Source organism: Thermobia domestica, chromosome 13 (genome assembly GCF_964235325.1).
Source record: "Thermobia domestica chromosome 13, izTheDome1.hap1.1, whole genome shotgun sequence".
Classification (NCBI taxonomy): domain Eukaryota; kingdom Metazoa; phylum Arthropoda; class Insecta; order Zygentoma; family Lepismatidae; genus Thermobia; species Thermobia domestica.
In genome coordinates, this window is record NC_137466.1 from 44,134,717 (window position 1) to 44,154,209 (window position 19,493).

The 19,493-nt window shown below is 37.0% G+C and overlaps 1 protein-coding gene across 1 annotated transcript in view; it reads left to right on the forward strand.

The window, feature by feature from the left end:
- The window catches only part of LOC145668122 (atrial natriuretic peptide receptor 3), a 753,866-nt gene extending 735,476 nt beyond the window's left edge, over window positions 1-18,390 (forward strand). Inside the window, exon 4 of the mRNA XM_081735673.1 lies at window positions 18,278-18,390. Coding sequence (XP_081591799.1) covers window positions 18,278-18,375 — 98 coding nt within the window. The 3' untranslated portion in view covers window positions 18,376-18,390. The remainder of the gene's footprint in view (window positions 1-18,277) is intronic.
- Window positions 18,391-19,493: the final 1,103 nt, after the last annotated feature.

Genomic DNA, 19,493 nt, shown 5'->3' on the forward strand with positions numbered 1-19,493 from the left:
TCACAATTCATTATAAACATTATTAATTTGCTGTAATTATTAAACACAGACTAACCTCACTTCTGGAGCCAAGAGTTTGTTTTGGGTGTTAAGCCATCATTTGCTGTCCGTGACATAACCTTTGATTTTAACTTTACGTACAATAAAGGCTCAAGTCTCAAAAATGAAGCATATCTGAAATATTATTATTATTATTATTATTATTATTATTATTATTATTATTATTATTATTATTATTATTATTATTATTATTATTATTATTATTATTATTATTGGTAGTAGTAGTAGTAGTAGTAGTAGTAGTAGTAATAGTTAATTCCAACGGTAACAGCTATGTTAGTAACACTAAAACTATTGTTAATAATGCTAACGAGTAAAAAGTAGTTAATTACGAGTATGACAACTATTTGCTATGGAAATAGTTGAATATGATAAATATATATATGTAAAAATAATTTACTTCAAATCAGCACAAAGAAAGCAAAATTTATTACGTATATAACTAAAACACAACATTATGTTACTAATACGAGGTCAATGGTGTGGGAATAGAAAAAAACAGACATTATGAAAGATCTGGGAATCACATTTGATAGATTGTTAGTATTTTGTCATCACACAAATGCTAACATGCAAACAGCAAGAAAGAACAATAGGCTTTATTTTTTATTTCAGAACGATAGAATATGCATTTATACAAATTACTTGTAAGAACTAAGCTAGAATCTGATTCTGTAATATGAAACAGTCTTAATATATAATCTAAAACTTTGACTAACAGATTGACAGCATTCTTGGCACGGACGCGATGGTAGCGCCACAAGGAATTTTTAGGTAAAGTGCCATTTAGGACTTGTGCCGCAAAATGATTTTTAGGTCTTGTGCTGTTTAGAATTAGTGCTGCGTCCCCACACACCGGCCATTCATACTTGCGCCAACAAACTCCGCATCCACAATTTGGCTTCTTTGAAACTCAGGAGGTCTCCTACTCTGTGTCATCACATCTGCTCGTTTCAACTCATGCTTCTGTTCTACATTGTCCGACAGACCTAGGCAAGACGTTGACATGCGTCTTCAGTGACAACGTCTCACATATTTTGTGTGTTGCAAAATAGGTGTTCCCATTATTTTGACAATTTGTTTTGAATCCTTACTTAAAGTTACCTATTCTCTGATACAACTGTCCAAGGTATACTAATCCCGCGGTTTTACGGATATCAGTTTAACGGATTTTGGAAGCAACGGGAACATCTGGAGCAGCCGATTCGACCTAAGAGGGTGGGGGCACAGTGGATCAGTGGTAGAGCGTTCACCTCTGGTGCTTGGGGTCCCTGGTTCGATCCCAGCTCGCGCCGTGTGGACTTTGTGGTGGACAAACACCGTGCTCGTGGGTTTTCCCGGGGTTGTCCCGTTTCCTCCCCCTTTCTTCGTTCCACCATTTCAATTCCACCACCCATCACCGTCCCACAGTTTGGCCTAACCTGCATAATTATGGAACGTAAAACTTGAAGATTTCATTTCATTTTTTGACCTAAGAGGCTTGATTTCAAAGTTATTAGCCACTACAAACTTAGTTTGTGAACTTACCCTTTTTTTTAGTTCGTGAGCGATGAGTGTATTACTTATTGGTCCTTAATATACATTTTTGTTTGCTTTATTTTCAATACAGTCTCAGCGTGTTTAGGTAAGACGTGAATCTACAGCTTAACGTGAAATACGAACCATATGGCTCCCGAAATGAACCCGGGTTCCCTGTGCTAAAAGCGCAAATGCTAACCATTTAGTTGGTAGAGAGCTTATTGACTGAAAATATTTATTTGACGTCTTAAAAATCACATTGACTTTATGCAACCTGCTCTTCTTTATTGATGAGTGGGTCATCTAACAATTATTTTCACCAAGCTCAACGCTCAACAGTAAACTTAGTTCAGTTTGTGTGAACTTACGTAATAAAACAAGCACCATACAGGAATGCTCACTAATTATACTCCCAATAATCTCTTCAATTACAACCTCAATTGTTCAGAACTATCACCAATACAGAGGCGAAAAAAAATTCAATCACTTTATGCATGTACGGATTGAAGGAATAAATACTATATGCTAGGAGTGAGCTGATTGAGTGAAAAATACGTGTATGCTAGTGGATGTTTTAAAAATCACATTGACTTTATGCAACCTGCTCTTCCTTGTTGATTGGTGGGTCATCTAACCATTCAGGTGATTATTTTGACCGAGGCTCAACGTTCAAAAAGAAAAATGAAATCTAAGTTTTACGCGTCACGGTTATGCCGGTTAGACTAAAGGAGACAGCGATTCTGAGAAATGAATGAAATGAAGAAAGTGAGAGGAAACGAGAGAACCTCGAGAAAACCCACGAGCACAGTGTTTGTCCACCACAAAGTTCACACGGCACAAGCTGGGATCGAACCAGGTACCCCAAGCACCGGAGGTGAACGCTCTACCACTGAGCCACCACGCTCCCTCCACTTTGGTCTTACATAATAAAACAAGTACCATACACGAATGTTCACTAATTATGCTCCCAATAATCCCTTCAATTAAACCTGAGTTGTTCAGAACTATCAACAATATATAGAGTCAGAAAACATTCAGTGAGTTTACGGATGTGCGGATTGAAGGAATACATATTTGAGGTCATTGAATGAAGAATATCTTCTAATGGATGTTTTAAAAATCGCCTTGTCCTTATGCAACCTGCTCTACTTTGTTGATTGGTGGGTCATCTAACTATTCAAGTTAAAGCGATTGGCTCATCGCTCAACAGTAAACTGAAGTCCATTCTGTGTGGACTTACGTAATAAAACAGGCATTACACCTTCATGTTCTGATGATGCATTCTTAATACACACTAATCATACTTGCAACTTGGTCACTTACCTCAATTGTTCAGAACTATTACTAATATACCTAGGTAGAGACAGAAAACATTCAGTAAATGTATGAATGTACGGATTGGAGGAATAAATAATGTACGAGAAAAGAAATCTTTCAGTTTAACGTCCCACGATTATATCCATTAGGCTAAAGGAGACGGATGATTAAGGTAAATGAATAATGATGAAAGAATTGGTGGAATGTGAATGTGGGAGTACTCCGAGAACACAATGTTGTTCACCCAAACTTCCCTGGTCGGGGAGCGAACCAGGGATCCCATGCACTAGAGCCACTGTATCCTCAATAATGTAGAAGACAAAATAAAGTTATGAATGCATAAGGTCCAGAAACAGTAGCGGTGATGCATACAGTTTTAAAGTATGGTACATTGAACACAAGACCTAATATAACTGTTTATGAACATATAAATACTATTGTTATTATCTTATGTAATACAATTACTGCAGGCTGTTTCATCTGAAGTTATTATAATAGATGTATCTTCAATCATTCAATATTTATAGTTTTCGTAATATAATACAGAGAGTCCGAAAAAAAAAAAAACGTATTCACACTTTAACTTTACTCTTACTCTTGAAAGTATTACTCTAAAATCGCGATTACTGATACGAAAAACTAATTTGTCTGAGAGATGTCCGTTAATTATTGGATCAATATAATGTTCAAAGTGACTACCATCAACATCCAAACACTGTTAATGCCACCGAACTGCTGCACGAACTACATTCTCTAGTATGTCCAGTTTGATGACTGACACGACATTTGGATGTTTTCTTAGAGTGCATCTACGTAGCTGATATTTTTCGATAAAGATAATATTTTAGGATTTTCTCTAATAGATTTTGAGAGCTGTTAGATCTGGGGACCGAGATGGAAACTTGACATCATATCATCGAGCCATTCATCGTCCTGCTAGTTTCATCAAGATACGGCAACTTGCTTTCCGTTCCGACAGCCGAGAGTTTTGCTTTAGGTCCTATCGCTAAAGACACCGGTGCCATCTAATAAGAAAACATTATGCTACACTTTCGCCCTAAAATTAAACTTTCATTCAATTTATTTCAAAGATATTGACGAATAAAGCGTGTATACATTTCTTGGGACTCTCTGTATAATGACTTAGTTGCTATGTACCAGCAAGGAATTTATCATAGGTATTCTGCCATTATTGGTAGGTCATTTTCCGCAATTGAGAAGCTTCCACGGTCTTCAGCTAACCTCTTTGTTTTCACGTACGATTTTTCTGTTTTGATATCGTCCATTAATTGTAGTCTCCTTCGACTTCTCCCTGTCTTTCCTGCCACCATGCCCTCTAGCACGTTCTTCATGATAGTTCCTTCTTAGCCAATGCACCAACCAGTTTCTCTTCCTTTTCTTAATAATATCTAAAACTGTTCTTTTCTCTCTGACTATTTCTAACACCCTGTCATTCGTTTTCCATTCGACTGAGCTAATTCTCTCCATTCTTTTCCGCTCGCCTTCGGTACGAGTGGTTCTGGGTTCGATTCCCGGTTGGCCACTCGGTTGAGGAAGTGTAGAAAAAGCTTTTTCAGGCCAGTCATCCTGAATGAGGTTTTCCTGGGTTTTCCTTATTCACAACAGGCAAATGCCGGGGTGGTACCTAACTTATAGGTCCCAGGCCGCTTCCTTCCTTCCCTCTCCCCAGATAGTGTGCTCGCCAATAGACGTCATTCCTCAAACGTGACGGGCTAACATGGCCATAGGTGCCGAAAATCCAGAAAAATCTAAATCCTAAATCCATTCTTTTCCACATCCACATTTCGAAAGCTTCCAGCCGTTTTTCATCATTTTTGCGTAATGTTTATGTTTCTGCCCCATACAATACAATACGGCACACGAAACATTTTATGAGTATTTTTTTCTAACTCTTTATTTAAGGAAACAAGGAGATGAAGGATAAAATTTAGCGAAATCCGAGCCATTCGAGCCATTGTGTTCTCGCGAACATACAAAGAAGCATTAGAAAATGCTTTCACCAAGATTTCACTATTCGCTTCAACACAAAATAAAAATCTTTTAAAAAAACAGAGAGAGAAAGAAAAATGTAGAATATAAAGATATACACGACAGACAATATATCAAATGAAACTACAATATATGAAAATATTATGACGTTACTATGGCAACAACTAGAATTAAAAAAAAAAAGTTTGATGGAATGATCAGTATGCGAATATGCTTTCGTTTATATTTGTAGATTTTGATCAAAGAATGACCAACGACAATAAATAAATAGGAGACGACAGACTTTCACCAGAGTTCATTGAACCTTTAAAATAATTCCGTTACCTTCCTCCCTGCTTTTTACTTCGATCATACTTTTACTCAGACGAGTAATCAATCTTGATAGAAATCAAGTGTTTAAACCAGTTGCTTCGCTTTTTTTATTAATTGGAACACATTAGAAGCCGACAATTAGTCTTTAGAAATATACATTATACGATATGCTTTCAAGTCATAACTAGTAACATAGAAACGTGCGGTTTATTTTAAAATACGGAAGCACTCGCTGCCAATGCGTAACAGAGATGGCAACACCGTACGGCACACAGGACTCTAGCGGAAGCAGTGAGAGTGATTATTGTTCTTGGTACGATACTCTTCGTTTTCTCCATTTGTGTGCTGTGACACCGCTTCAAATTCGTCACCAGTTCAGTGAGATATGTGACGATGGTGTCATGGAGGTGTCTAACAGTGTTGTCAGATTCAGAATAACAGACTTCCCGCTCAAACCCATGAAATTTCCCGATTGGTTGCAAAATTTCCCGCCAAGAAAGAATATCAATCATTAATGGTTAATTAATTAATCATTATATTAATAACTTCAAATTAAAATCAAATAACTATGAACAATCAGTCAGAAGGACATCTTTTCAGCGGGAGGAGAAATCTATTATATCTCTATCTGTAGTTTATTTGATATAGAGAGAAATATACATATTGGTGTGTATGTATGTGTATGTGCTACTTGCAAGTAATTAACCTATATCCTTTCCGTCTTCCCCTCACTTCACCCTATTCTTCCGTGAATGACTGACCATAACAAATATAGTAAGCAAAGGGCCATACACCTTTCCTCCCTTCTTTATTCTCACAGAAAATGGTTATTGGCGCGATTAACAATCAGTTTCATTTGGTTCAGTTTATAAACCTCTCTTGATGTTCTGCTTCTTTTGGCTTCCAAAGACGCTTCTAATTCCTTGTAGAGAGAGAAAAAGACAAGCAGTGAGAAAGAGACGACACGAAAAGGAAAAGTTGACAGAATTTCCCATTTTCAACCAAAATTTCTCGCATTCCCGCCAATGCTAAGAATTTCCCATTTTACGGGAAATTCCCCGTCATCTGACAACACTGGTGTCTAATTGTGCGTTCGTGTGTCCAACAGTTCAAAGAAGGCAGAATGTCATGTGACAACAAGCAAAGACAATCTCGGCCTTGCACAAGCCGGTCTGACGACAGTATGCACAGATCCCTCGGAAATGTTAACTTTGGAGGCGATGTGTTTCTGCACTCGTTCGATCATGTCGTCACAACGGCTTGTTCGGGGCTGAGATTGTCTTGGTTCGTTGTCACACGATGTTGTGGCTTCTTTGAACTGTTGCACCCACGAACACACATTAGACACATCATTACATGTCTCGCTGAATTGGCGGTGAATTTCAAGTGGTGTCACATCATGTAAGAAAACGACGAGTATCGTATCAGAAACAGTTATCACTTGGGCAACCATAAAGCATAAAAAGCAGTAAAAGTATAATGGAATTTTCCACCTCTGGTTGATATCATATTTGTGATTTTGCCCACTTTACATATACAAATTTGCTAATCTTATAAACATAATAAAGTTTAATTTACAGGAATAAAGCATAAAGCATAATACTTAATGTTTTTTTATTCCACAACCCTGTGTATGTGTACAAAAAAGAAATGTTAGGATGCACACAAACAATTGCTGTTTTATTGTTTATTTCTGAAAAACAGAAAAATTTAAGCGTTTATATTGGTCAACCAGTCAGCGCGAAAATTTCTCTCAATTTTCACGTTTTATTGAAAAACAAATATTTTTTTCCCACTTTTTGCTTAATTTACCTACGGAATTTCCCTAGATTAAGAAAATTTCCCTCAAACTATGAACACTGCTCTAATGCTTCTCCTGAAAAGAACAGGACCTGAACCTGGATTGGTCCAAACATAAATCTTCACCACCGTAGTAATTCAGCCCAGAAAAGATATAAACGCATCTAAGTTCGGCGAGAGATCAGGAATGAATGAATGAATGAAAACAAACAAACAAACAAACAAAAACACACACAAAAATGTATAATCCATCTCGAACTCATGATAAATTACTAATTACAATTACAGTTGCTAAAATGAAGATTACAGGGAACAGTTTAATTTTATAACTATGTAATTCGTGCTTTAACTAAACAACTAAATATAATTCCAAACTGCATAAAAAATTCAAAAGAACAATTCGACAATATATATGACGTAAGATATCATTTGCAAATCAAAAGAATCATGCAAGCTATCAAACGATATTCAATATCGCGGAAGAAATTCTTTTGATAATGACTCATCAAAGAAGACAATGATTACAGGCAAATAATTTAATTGTCATGACATGACTAATAAGACATTTCATAATTGATATCATGGATCACTATAAGAATTCCCAGTATGCCTAGTTTACATTGTAAATCAGGCCTATGAATTAAAATAAACGATATTCTGATACTATTTTATTGATACAACTTACAAGCCAGTTCTCTGATTACTATTGTTTATCTAATTGCTTTGTTTATTATTATTATTATTATTATAATTATATTGTTATTCTAATTATTGAACGGGGACCGCGGTGGCTCAGTGGTAGAGCGTTCAGCTCTGGTGCTTGGGGTCCCGGGTTTGATCCCAGCCCCCGCCAAGTGAACTTTGTGGTGGACAAACACCGTGTGCGTGGGTTTTCTCGCGGTTCTCCCGTTTCCTCCTACTTTCTTCATTCCACCAGTTCATTCATTGCTCATCATCACCATCTCCTTTAGCCTAACCGGCACAACCGTGGGACGTAAAACTCAAAGATTTCATTTCATTTTTTAAAAAAATTATTGAACGGAAAAGAACATGAAAAATGAAGATAAATAAGAAGAAAACCAAAATGATAAAGTGCACAAAAACAAGACAGGAAGGGACAAACGTTATGGTTAGTTCGAGAGAAAATCGAAGATGTTAAGACCAACGCCGTAACTTAAGATTTTTTCTGGGGGACAAGCATTAATACGCGTATTTGGGCCCCTAGAAAAAGTTGTTTTTCTCATTCTTGGGCGTCCTTTTCCCATCTTTCTCTTACTCTTTATGGGCTCCCGGAACCTGTGAGTCCTACCGCACGGCAAAATCTGCGGGGCCGTTAGTTACGCCCCTGGGCCCGTTCCATACATGACAAGTTAATTAAGCGGACAATATTGACAAATCTCAAAGCCATACGAATAAATATTATTTCTAGGGCCCCTAATAGTAGACATTTTTTACTTAAAGGGGCCCACAATTCATTTTAGTTTTATTTACCTTTTGTGTGCTGTTTTGTTTATGTAATGTAGTGAACCTGTTTGATGCTTTATTTATAATTTCATGTTCGTATCGTATATGGAGTAAGAAAATTTTGTCTCAAAATGGGCTCCCCTCGAACGGCGGGGAACTTCCCTGGGGGTGCAGTTACGGCCCTGGTTAAGACGTTCCTCTATTTAGGAAGTCTAATATCCTCGGACAGAAGAAGTGAAAAAGACGTAAGTTCAAGAATAGCGCAGGCTAAACAAGCATTCAACAGAAAAAGAGGACTGCCAACATCAAGAAATGTGTCGTTGGACGTTCGTAAATGACTTATTAAGAGTTTGGTATGGAGCGTGGCGCTTTACGGATCAGAAACGTGGACGTTGGGAAAAGCTGAAATATCCTAGCTGGAAGCATTTGAAATGTGGTGTACGCGCAGAATGCTGCGAAAATCATGGACCAAAGGGAAAAGGAATGAAGACGTACTAAAAGAAGCTAATGAAGGACGACAGATCATAAAGGTAATAGGAAAAAGAAGAAATAGCATTGAATTGGAATAGAAAGGATTGAAATAGAAGGAATAGCATTGAAATAGCATTTGTAAACGAAAATGTGAAACAGCTTTTTCAGGCCAGCAATCCTAGTGAGGTCTTTCCTTTCTTTCCCTCATTCATACCAGGCAAATGCCAGGATGATATCCAGTGGCGTATTTAGAGGGGGGGGGGCTTCCGGGCTTAAGACCCCCGAAATCTTACTTACTATAGTAAAGTATATGAAATATCTTGGAGAATATTCACATTTTTAGGCAAAGCTCCCTCCCAAAGTTAGCAAAGCCCCCCCGAAACAAAATCGTAAATATGCCACTGATGATATCTAACAATTGTCCCAAGTCGCTTCCTTCCTTCCCCATTCTTTTCTTCTCGAATTCCCCACGCAGTGTGATCACCGAGGGAGAAGGGCGCTGATCATGGGGGCCCGGGCCCCCCAAAGCTCATGTGGGCCCCTATTGTATTTATGAGTATACAATATTTGGCATAATTTGAATGCAATTTGTCTTTAAATCCTCATATATATATATACCTCATGCATCTGAATGGGCCCCCCAAAATTTACAGAGAAATCGGCGCCCTTGCCGACGGACGTCATCCCTCATGTGTGACGGGCTAATATGCCCATAAATGCCGAAAGCCCAGAAATCTCATTCTAACACGTTGAAGTGTCCTCCTATATTGGAGGAACAGCAATTGAATACATACGCTGAGATTTTGAACAGTCATTCTCGCTAAAATAAAATAAAAAATAATTTGAGAATTGGCAAATGGCAACCCTGCATTCATTCTTTAAATTTAATTACGTTTACGAGAGGGTAAAAAAAAAAGGCGAGGAGAGAGTCCCCGACTTGGAGTTCGGAAAAGACTGCTAAATAAGTTTATTATACTTCTTTCTACAATTATCACGTGCATAACGAATATACGATAGTTTTCAGGACGAAAATCGATAATTTTGTTCTCTGAGGTTGGCAACTCTGGTGTGAATATTTACCTGCATATTCATTCAGTCCCACACAAAGTCGAGTATTCATGACTTTCAATTGTGTTTACTAGAAGAACACTACAATATCTATATAGAGAGAGACTGAATAGCTTTTGTAGCCACAAAAAAACATATAGCTTCGTTTCTGTCTTTTTCGCTCTTTATAGCGATGATTTTTATATATCTCTTGTAAAAAATAGTTCTCACAACACAATAGTATACAGTAATGTTCTAACATCCCATGTTCATTATGAAACAAAAGTATATGAATTTTTTTTTTTTTTTTTTAATAGTTTTTACTCTGAACAAGCAACAAAAACACGTTGTTCAAAGTGTGTATTTGCGAGATAAAACTGTTTTAGCTTTTTACGCTCTGCTTCACTGAAACGCTTAGACAAAAATAGATCCTCATGTGAATATGTCGACTTTTGTCTCGGCTCGGACCGTATTTTGATAATAATAATAAAGACAAATTTAAATATCCCAAACAATGAACTCTTTAATCGTCTGTAGTACCACTCTACAATATACTTTATAATTTAATTTTATTTACTTTTACAATAGTAATATTAATCATTATCAATATATTTAATTACTAGCAGAAAGCCCGTTCTACACACGGGGAGAATGCTTCATTTTGGACATAAAGGGCAACACAACTATCACTAATCAAATTAGGGACCCCAGAAATTATGAATTTGATACTAATATAAGTCATTTTCAACTATTTTTACATGTCATCACCCTCCCTTAGGAGTACTAATGGTACTAAATTTGGATTTAAACGGCATCGGATGTGCCACTGATCAACTCAGCGACCCCGAAAACTATGGATTCGACATTAATATCCGTCATTTTCGATCATTTTTATATTTCCTCCTCGCCCTACCGTAAGTTGTGCCGTTAAAGTGAAATAATAAAAACCATTCCAGTCCCGAACCTCATCTATGTTGAAAATTTGATCGAGATCGGTCGGGTGGTTCAAGAGTTATTAAGTCACAAACGTAGTCACTTTCATTTATATTTATATTTATAAATAAATGAAATAAATATATAAATAAATGAAAATATTATTAAGCCAATCGTTACAATTCTTTAAAAACTTTCAAAATAGGCTCCTTCTGCGTCGATGCAGCGCTAACAGCGCGATTTCCAAGCATTGAAGGCGTCACGAAAGTCATTCTCCGGAATAGCCTTGAGAGCCGCAGTGCAAGCTGCTTGGATCCCCTCTGTCGTCTCAAAATGCTTGCCTTTCATTGGGCGTTTCAGGCGAGGAAACAAAAAGAAGTCCGGGGGGCACATCTGGGCTGTAGGGCGGCTGCGGAAGCGTTGGGATGCCGGCCTTGGTCAGGTAGCTGTTCACAAGAAAGGCGGTGTGAGCCGGGGCGTTGTCGTGGTGCAGCTTCCAGTCGGCTTCGATGTCTGGTCGGACCTGATTGACCCTTCGTTTGAGTCTCTTGAGCACTTCCATGTAAAACTTGGCGTTGACGGTTTGTCCAGGAGGAACAAATTCATGGTGGACGATGCCTTTGATGTCAAAAAAGACAATGAGCATCGTTTTCACTTTGGATTTGCTCATTCTTCCCTTTTTTGGGCGAGGAGACGCCGGCGTGTGCCACTCAGAAGATTGCCTCTTTGTCTCGGGATCATACTCAAAGATCCATGATTCGTCACCTGTGATTACGTTATTCAAAAATTGGGGGTCACTTTTACACATTTTCAAATTTTCTTGGCACAATTCCACTGGGCGCAATTTCTGGTCGTCAGTGAGCACTTTTGGGACAATCTTCGCGCAAACCTTGCGCATGCTCAAATGCTCCGTCACAATTACATGAACCACAGTTTTTGGTAAATTTAACATCTGGGCAATTAAACGAATACTTAGTCGATGGTCTGAGTTCAAAACTTCGCGCACACGAGTCACATTGTCGGTGTTTGTCGAAGTCGAAGGTCTTCCAGCACGGTCTTCATCGGCGACCTCTTCCCGGCCCTCCGAAAGGGCCTTGTGCCACCGAAACACACCACTTCTTTCTAAAGCATCATCTGGGTAAGCCTGTTTGATCATATCAAACGTCTCTGTCGCAGATTTACCGAGTTTAACACAGAATTTGATCGCGTACCTCTGCTCTAACGAACGCTGCATTTTCGGCTTGCACCACTCACAGAAACACGTCGCGCGAAAAAGCCTGTCCTGACTCTCCGTGTGCTCGGAGACAACTGACCAGCCGCTCGTTCATTAGCTAGGAACGCCCTCTACCGGATCCAGTCGGTGCGCGCACGTTCCGAAGTACAGTCATGGCGGAATAAAATCAGTCCTATTACTTCCCGGACAAACCCTGGATATATATATAGGTTACAATGTTTTCTCTAACGAAATGTGACGTGTATAAACATAGTTTATGCATCTACTAACTTTGTCTTAAAATTAGAACTTGATATTTTATCGTAGCGGGAACAAAAGCTCATCTTTGGATGCTATCCTCTCATTTTATTCGCAATAGCCACCTTTATTTATGCTATTCATACCTCTTCTTCGCCTTCCAAACCACTTCAAATTATATGTCCAAAGCCTATTTCCGGTACGAATAATACATCCCGAATCTTACGTATTTTAATCTACTCAATGTAGTGTCAGGCAGGATTTTTTATCTGGTTTTCTTTGAGTTTAATCTTTCTCAGTATCGAGGCTATGTGAGACGTGGAACTACATATTAATGTGGAATTCGAATCGAATATATGCTCTGCGGGAATCGTACACGGGTCTTTAAGCACGCTGACCATTGAGCTACAAGGGATATCTCGGACAATGTTGAATTCAATCATATCTCAGCACCCCCCGTCGAGCTCGCGATGCGCCTCCTATACTATTATCTTGAAACTGACACAAGAACGAAGTTTTCAGCTTAATTCTGTGAGTAGATATTGTCATTTAAATGTAAGTCGATGTTTCGGTCTGGTCGCCATGTTGAACCTAAGATGGCGGATTTTCCCAAGGTGGGAAAAGGTGGAAATTTTCAGGATATATTCTGGAAAGTATTCTGAGCCTAACCCAATTGGTTTTGCTTTGTTATTATTTTTGTCCAGGTTTCGGTCAAAAACTGCCTAAATGCACTGGACTATTAGAAAAAAAAAAAAAAAAAAGACAGAATGTTCAGTCTTATGAGTCTTAAAAATTGGAGGTATGAAATTTGCATTATAAACTCTTATTTTGAGCATTTTCAAAATCCAGTTCACAAGGAAAGAAAAAGCGCAATAAAAGAATAATAATAATAATAATAATAATAATAATAATAATAATAATAATAATAATAATAATAATAATAATAATAATAATGTCAAGGGATAGAATTGAAACATCCTATCAAATATAAAGCTTTATGGTTCATTTTGGTATGTGTTCCGTTACCACTGGAACTAAGTGCTGTATGAAACAAGACTGACATTTATTTATTTATTTCTGGACACAACAAGCTATATAACCCAATTGTATGTTTACAGCAACTGATAAGAAAGAAGCAGATCGACTACTCATACACCCTTTCCTTTACCAACAAACTCACAAATGAATGCAAATTCAGCGTACTGATGCGGATATTAAGTGCGCAGAGACATTTTTTTCTTAAGTTTGATCAAAATAGCCCCGGTCTCCCTTATATATAAGAGGTGATTCCTCGCATTAAAATAAGAGAAAAACGTAATATTTACCGATGACGAAAAGTAGGGATGCGCACGAGACAAGATTTGTGGCTGCCTCGTCTCGAAAATGTGCTGTAAAAGTGATGTCGACTCGAAAAATGTATATTTGTCTATTGAAAGAGCCGTGTCTCGACTCGAATTTTATCAGGAAAAGCCTGTCTCGACTCGTCTCGCGTATCCCTAACGAAAAGTTCATAGTTTGCAAAATCGCGAAATAGCCAAATTTCAACAGGCTTTATTTCGAATTTCAGAAACTGTAGATGGTGGTCCTAGTCAGTGTAAAGAAAATCACGCATACGCAATCCAATCCAAAAATTCCCTGCAGGTGAAATTCCCAGACATGCCATCAACCGAATTTTGAGATATATATATATATATATATGGAGCTGCCGGTATCTAACACTTCCAACTTCCCTCGGAAGCATTGGATGTCCTTTATTATCAACACTGGTCAATAATATTATAATAATTACCTCCTACATAAAGAGGAAAAACCTTTGAGTTTTACGTCCCACGATTATGCCGGTTAGGCTAAAGAAGACGGTGATTATGAGAAATGAGTTAGATAAAGAGGAGTGTTAATGAAAAAATTAGTTGAAAAATAAGGTAAAAAGCATATACTTCTTATTATAGTAGAACTAAAATAACATTTTAAGATTAAGAAAGATTGTCCTATAGAATAATTTGCCCCTTCCCACCCCAAATAAAAGAATCCTACTCACAACCCAAGTCCTCTGACTAATAGTACACCTATCTTCAAATATCAAGGCAGGACAACACAACTGACATTAGGAAAAATTAGTTCGTTTAAAGTTCCTCTTCCTAAGGTTGCTTTGACTACTAAACCCAATATTCCCTTAGGGGCGCGGTGGCTCAGTGGTAGAGGGTTCGCCTTCGGTGCTTGGGGTCCCTCGTTCGATCCCAGCTCGCGCCGTGTGAACTTTGTGGTGGACAAACGCCGTGCTCGTGGGTTTTCTCAGGGTTCTCCCGCTTCCTAGCACTTTCTTCATTCCACCATTTCATTCATTTCTCATCATCACCGTCTCCTTTAGCCTAACCGGTGTAATCGTAGGACGTAAAACTTAAAGATTTCATTTCATTTCTAATATTCCCTTAGTATCACTCACCCTTCATTATCTCTAATTAAATGAATAATGGACCGTGCAAATTCCTCACCTGTTAAATAGAATCTAAGTCGATTTAAATAGCAGACAGTCAATCCTGTAGCACAAAATAAAAGGAAGAAACTAACAACAGTAATTAGAGATAATAAAGATCCCAGATTAAATCCTTACAATTAAATCTCAACTTTTAGGAACCTTTCGGTAACGGAGATAAATTATTCTGAGCTAAGACATATTCAAAGAAAACTTATCCACAGGTTACAAGAAAATTTCTATCTGGAACTTATGTCCGCTGGATTGTACAGCAGATAACTATTATAGGAATTTTCCCAAGATATTTATAAACTGTCATGATTGGGTGCTGTCAATCTACATTCTGGTATTTAACAATACAGTAGCATATTCTCGTTGGTTACTTTTAATAAAGTAAATAATTGAATTAACCAACCGTCATATAGATATGACTTGTATTTGTGAAGATTACTACTAAGGATTATATAAGGATATATATTAAATTGCTTTTTTTTTTTTTTTTTTTTTTTTGTAGTAAACGCCTATAATATAAACAGATCCTCTAACGATACTTTCGTTTTTGTATAAAGGGGAATTTCGCTCTTATTTCTCTAATAATTAAAAAAAACTGGGTACAGTATTTTATACATTAGTTTATATTAACATTTATTATTGATGTATTTACTGTATATTCAATTAAATGGGGATCTCCACTGAATTACTGATTTAATATTTAAACTTAAATTTAAATATAAATGTAATACATCGGTATAAATGTCCCTTAAAATATTTCTTCAAACACTTTTCAATAGTTGGAGATAGCAAAGAGAGAAATATCGCCCGAATATACCGTGAAACAAAAGCAATTTCATTGGGCCATTTCAGAGGTGCGTGTCTGCTCAGCACAAATAGTATGAAATAATGCATCAATATAGTTTTTTGCAATACTGCAGAGAAAGCATATCTACGTAATGAAAGAAGTATTTCTGAAACTGATTAGTGAAGTTTACCAGTTGAAAATTTCAATTCTCTATATTTGTTATTTTTTAAACATTTTTACCTGAAATAAACAGAGAAAATATAAAGAGCTAAGTGAAGTAAGTACCTAATTGTAGAATAATTTGTTTAAAGTCATATTATTACACCAATTTGTTGAAAGACAACTTCAAATACGTATTATTAGCTACTATTTCGAACTTGTTTATTTCGAATCTCTGTGGCAAGGACACGTCTGCTTTTGCTTGATTTGTGAATTAAGTTGATTTCACGTGAATTTAACATATAAAATACAGACACACACAGTCAGAGTACATATTATGCATAATGTAAACTGATATATATTAGTAGTAATTGTGGTTTTTATTATTTAAAGTATATTACACAAAATAAGAGCTAAAGTGGTAGTCAACATAATTTAGCCGTTGTAGTGCGAGGCTAATTTGTTAAAAAGTCATTCGTAATATATTTGATTCGATATCTTTACAGTTTGTACCTGGAATAATTAAATATTTATCTTTACAGTTTGTACCTGGAATAATTAAATATTGCATTATTGAGGAGATATTATAACTAGTATAATAACAATTTAGGCCTGTCATCGTGAAATTAGGAGACCATAATTGCCTCCTACCAAACGCACTCAGTTTAATCATACAGGGAGTCCATAAAGTCCTGCAAAGAAGTAAAACTTTATAACTTGGAAACTACATAATGTATTAACAAATACTTTTTGGTGTACTTACAGAAATGTTCAAAGTTTTGTTTCAGCTAGTTAAGGTTCATCGCCAAACCTCATATTGTGCACCATTCACGTCCAAGCACTCTTGCAGTCCTTTTGGGAAACCAAGAATTGCGTGTTGGCGATGCTCGTCTGGAATGTTCAAAATCACATCAGTTATTTTGTTCTTGAGATCGTGCAGATTAGCTGGCTTCTGCGAATACACTTCTGTCTTCACGTGTCCCCACAGACAGTATTCACAAGGCGACAAATCTAGTGATCTTGCAGGCCAAGGTGTGGATCCTCTTTGGCCAAGCCATCTTTCCTTAAATTCTTCGTTAAGAAACTGTCGAACTTCAAGGGCATAGTGCGGCGGTGCCCCATCCTGTTGCATGTGGACCCCATTAAGGATGCCTAACCTAGTAAGTTCTGGCAAAAGGAATGTCTGTAGCATGTTCAGATAATTGTTACCATTTACCGTCTCTTCCTCAAAGAAAAAAGGGCCGATAATGTGGTCCATTGAAACAGCACACCACACATTGACTTTGGGACTACCCCGCTTGTGCTCTTCGAATTCACGTGGATTTTCCACCCCCCAAATTCGGCAGTTGTGCCTGTTCACTTTTCCCGACACATGAAATGTGGCTTCATTTGAAAACAGAAATCAAGACAGAAGGTCACCACCTTCTTGTAAGCGGGTAACTATTGACTCACAGAATTCCATTCTCATGTCACAGTCTTCCTCTATCAGCTTGTGCTCCAATTTTAACTTACGGGGCCGGACCTTCAAATTCTTGCGAACGATCTTGTGTAACGTTGACTTCGGTATTCCCAGTTCCAATGACCTACGTTTAAGCGACTTCATTGGACTCCTGGCTACGCTGTCCTGCAACGTGTGAATCACATCGTCACTCGTTCCTGGCCTTCCACTGTCTGGTAAATCTGACACACTTCCCGTTTCTTTGAACTTCTCGTATCACCTCTTGATACTTGTTTCTGCTGGGAGTGTTTTTCCATACGTTGTTTGGAACTTTCTCCGCACTGAAACGCAAGATTTTAATTCCGCAAACCACAAAACACATTGTGCCTTTTCTTTAATAGACGCCATTTTAGATCACGTGATTACCAGCGCAAACGTCATCGAGCATTGTGGCCAAAACAAAACTTTAAACTTCCCTTCTTCCAACCCCAAAAATTTATACACTTAAAAGTAACGGTTTCCAAGTTATAGAGTTTTACTTTTCTGCACGAATTTATGGAGTCCCTGTATGCGCTATAATTAAAATATTAATGGAAAGAATTACTTTTGTTTAAAGTAGGTGGTAGAAAGCATATTACTATAAAGCAGCTTTACAATATCGTCAAATTTCGAAAAAGTATTTCAAACTACTTATATTTGGTCTATATGTAGTTAAGCTTTAGAATTCTGATAGACTCTTGGCCACCACATAATCATTTCTGCAAAAACATGATATGGGGTCATTTTCAGTGGGAATAGCTTAAAAGGACTTATTTATTTAGTTAATATTGCATACTTAAAAGAAATATGTATTGATTACACGCGCTGTTCCTTTAAATTGAAACAAATAAAAAAAATAGTTTAAATCTCAATACTTGAGATGTGAGAAATCTAAATTTGTACAACCGCTCTCTAACGGACATCCCTCGTTTATGGACAAATAATATCTGTCTGTTATATTGACAGGTTTCACTTTTCCACAATCAGCTATACCAACGGTTGGTCTCGATTTTGAACTTCTGTTCGGTCTACATACTGTACTTCCAGTTATTGGCAGCAGGTAAGTACAGTGGTGTATTTCTTTTTGGTTTTGTACTAAACTTTATATATTCACTTGCTGAAACTCCCATTTTTCGTACGAGAAGAATATAGTTTATGGAGAAAATTTAAAAGGCAAGTTTCCAACCGGTTTTCTCTATTAGGATACGTATTTGAATCAAAGTGAAACAATAGAACTATGCCTTACCTAAGGAATACCCATGTTCAAATATGCTTTTCAAACGGTTCAGATGTTTCCTTAGCTTGTACATTTTATTATTATGAAATTGGAAGTTACATTATTATGAAAAATGTCCCCTCTTAACCCTCCATTGAAGCTGTATTTTCGAAAACTCTGAGACACTTTGGGACTTACTTTTAATAAAAAGTTTACGTCTTGGATTTCAATCTTCTTAACTTGAGGAGTTCTTGAGATAACCTGAATCCTTGTTATTCTTCTTAGGGCAGTGGTTCTCAACCTAATTTCTGTGACGACCCTCATTGTATCATATCCTCTTGTCAGCAACCTCCTTATAATTTCCGGTTTGTAATAAGCTTGTCTGGGATTTTTAATATACCTGTTGCGGAGATCTCACGATATCCATCTATTTCTAGTAGAATCCATTTCTTGTGCATAGTGGATATAGTAAATTCCCTAAAAGCGAATGGATTAATATCAAATTTGGTCAGTTCATTCATATTACATATATTGAATCCGATCCGTCATACTGTTTTAAAATTGAGGCCATTTGAAAATTTTAACACTTCATAACTCCCTTAATTTTCGATCATATGCTAAAAAATAAACTGATTTTCAATTTTGGTTTAAAAAAAACTCGGACAGTTGTTGAAAAAGGCATTCAGTATTTTAAATGACTAGATAATGTGCATCACGAAGATTGAACCGGAGATTACCGCACTAGTGAAATCACACCATGCTCAGGTATCTCATTTGCTTTCAATCTTAATTGTATTTCAATATGCAGGTTTGGTTGCATTTGTATTTTTCTGGTATTTCAATATGCAGTTCTCATTAGTTTTATATCGTAGGTCTTTAATCTAAATTGATTTTTAAACAATTATGCACCTGTTGAAAATGTTTATTAGAGCTATTTTTGTTGTTCTTAACAATATGTATAAAAAT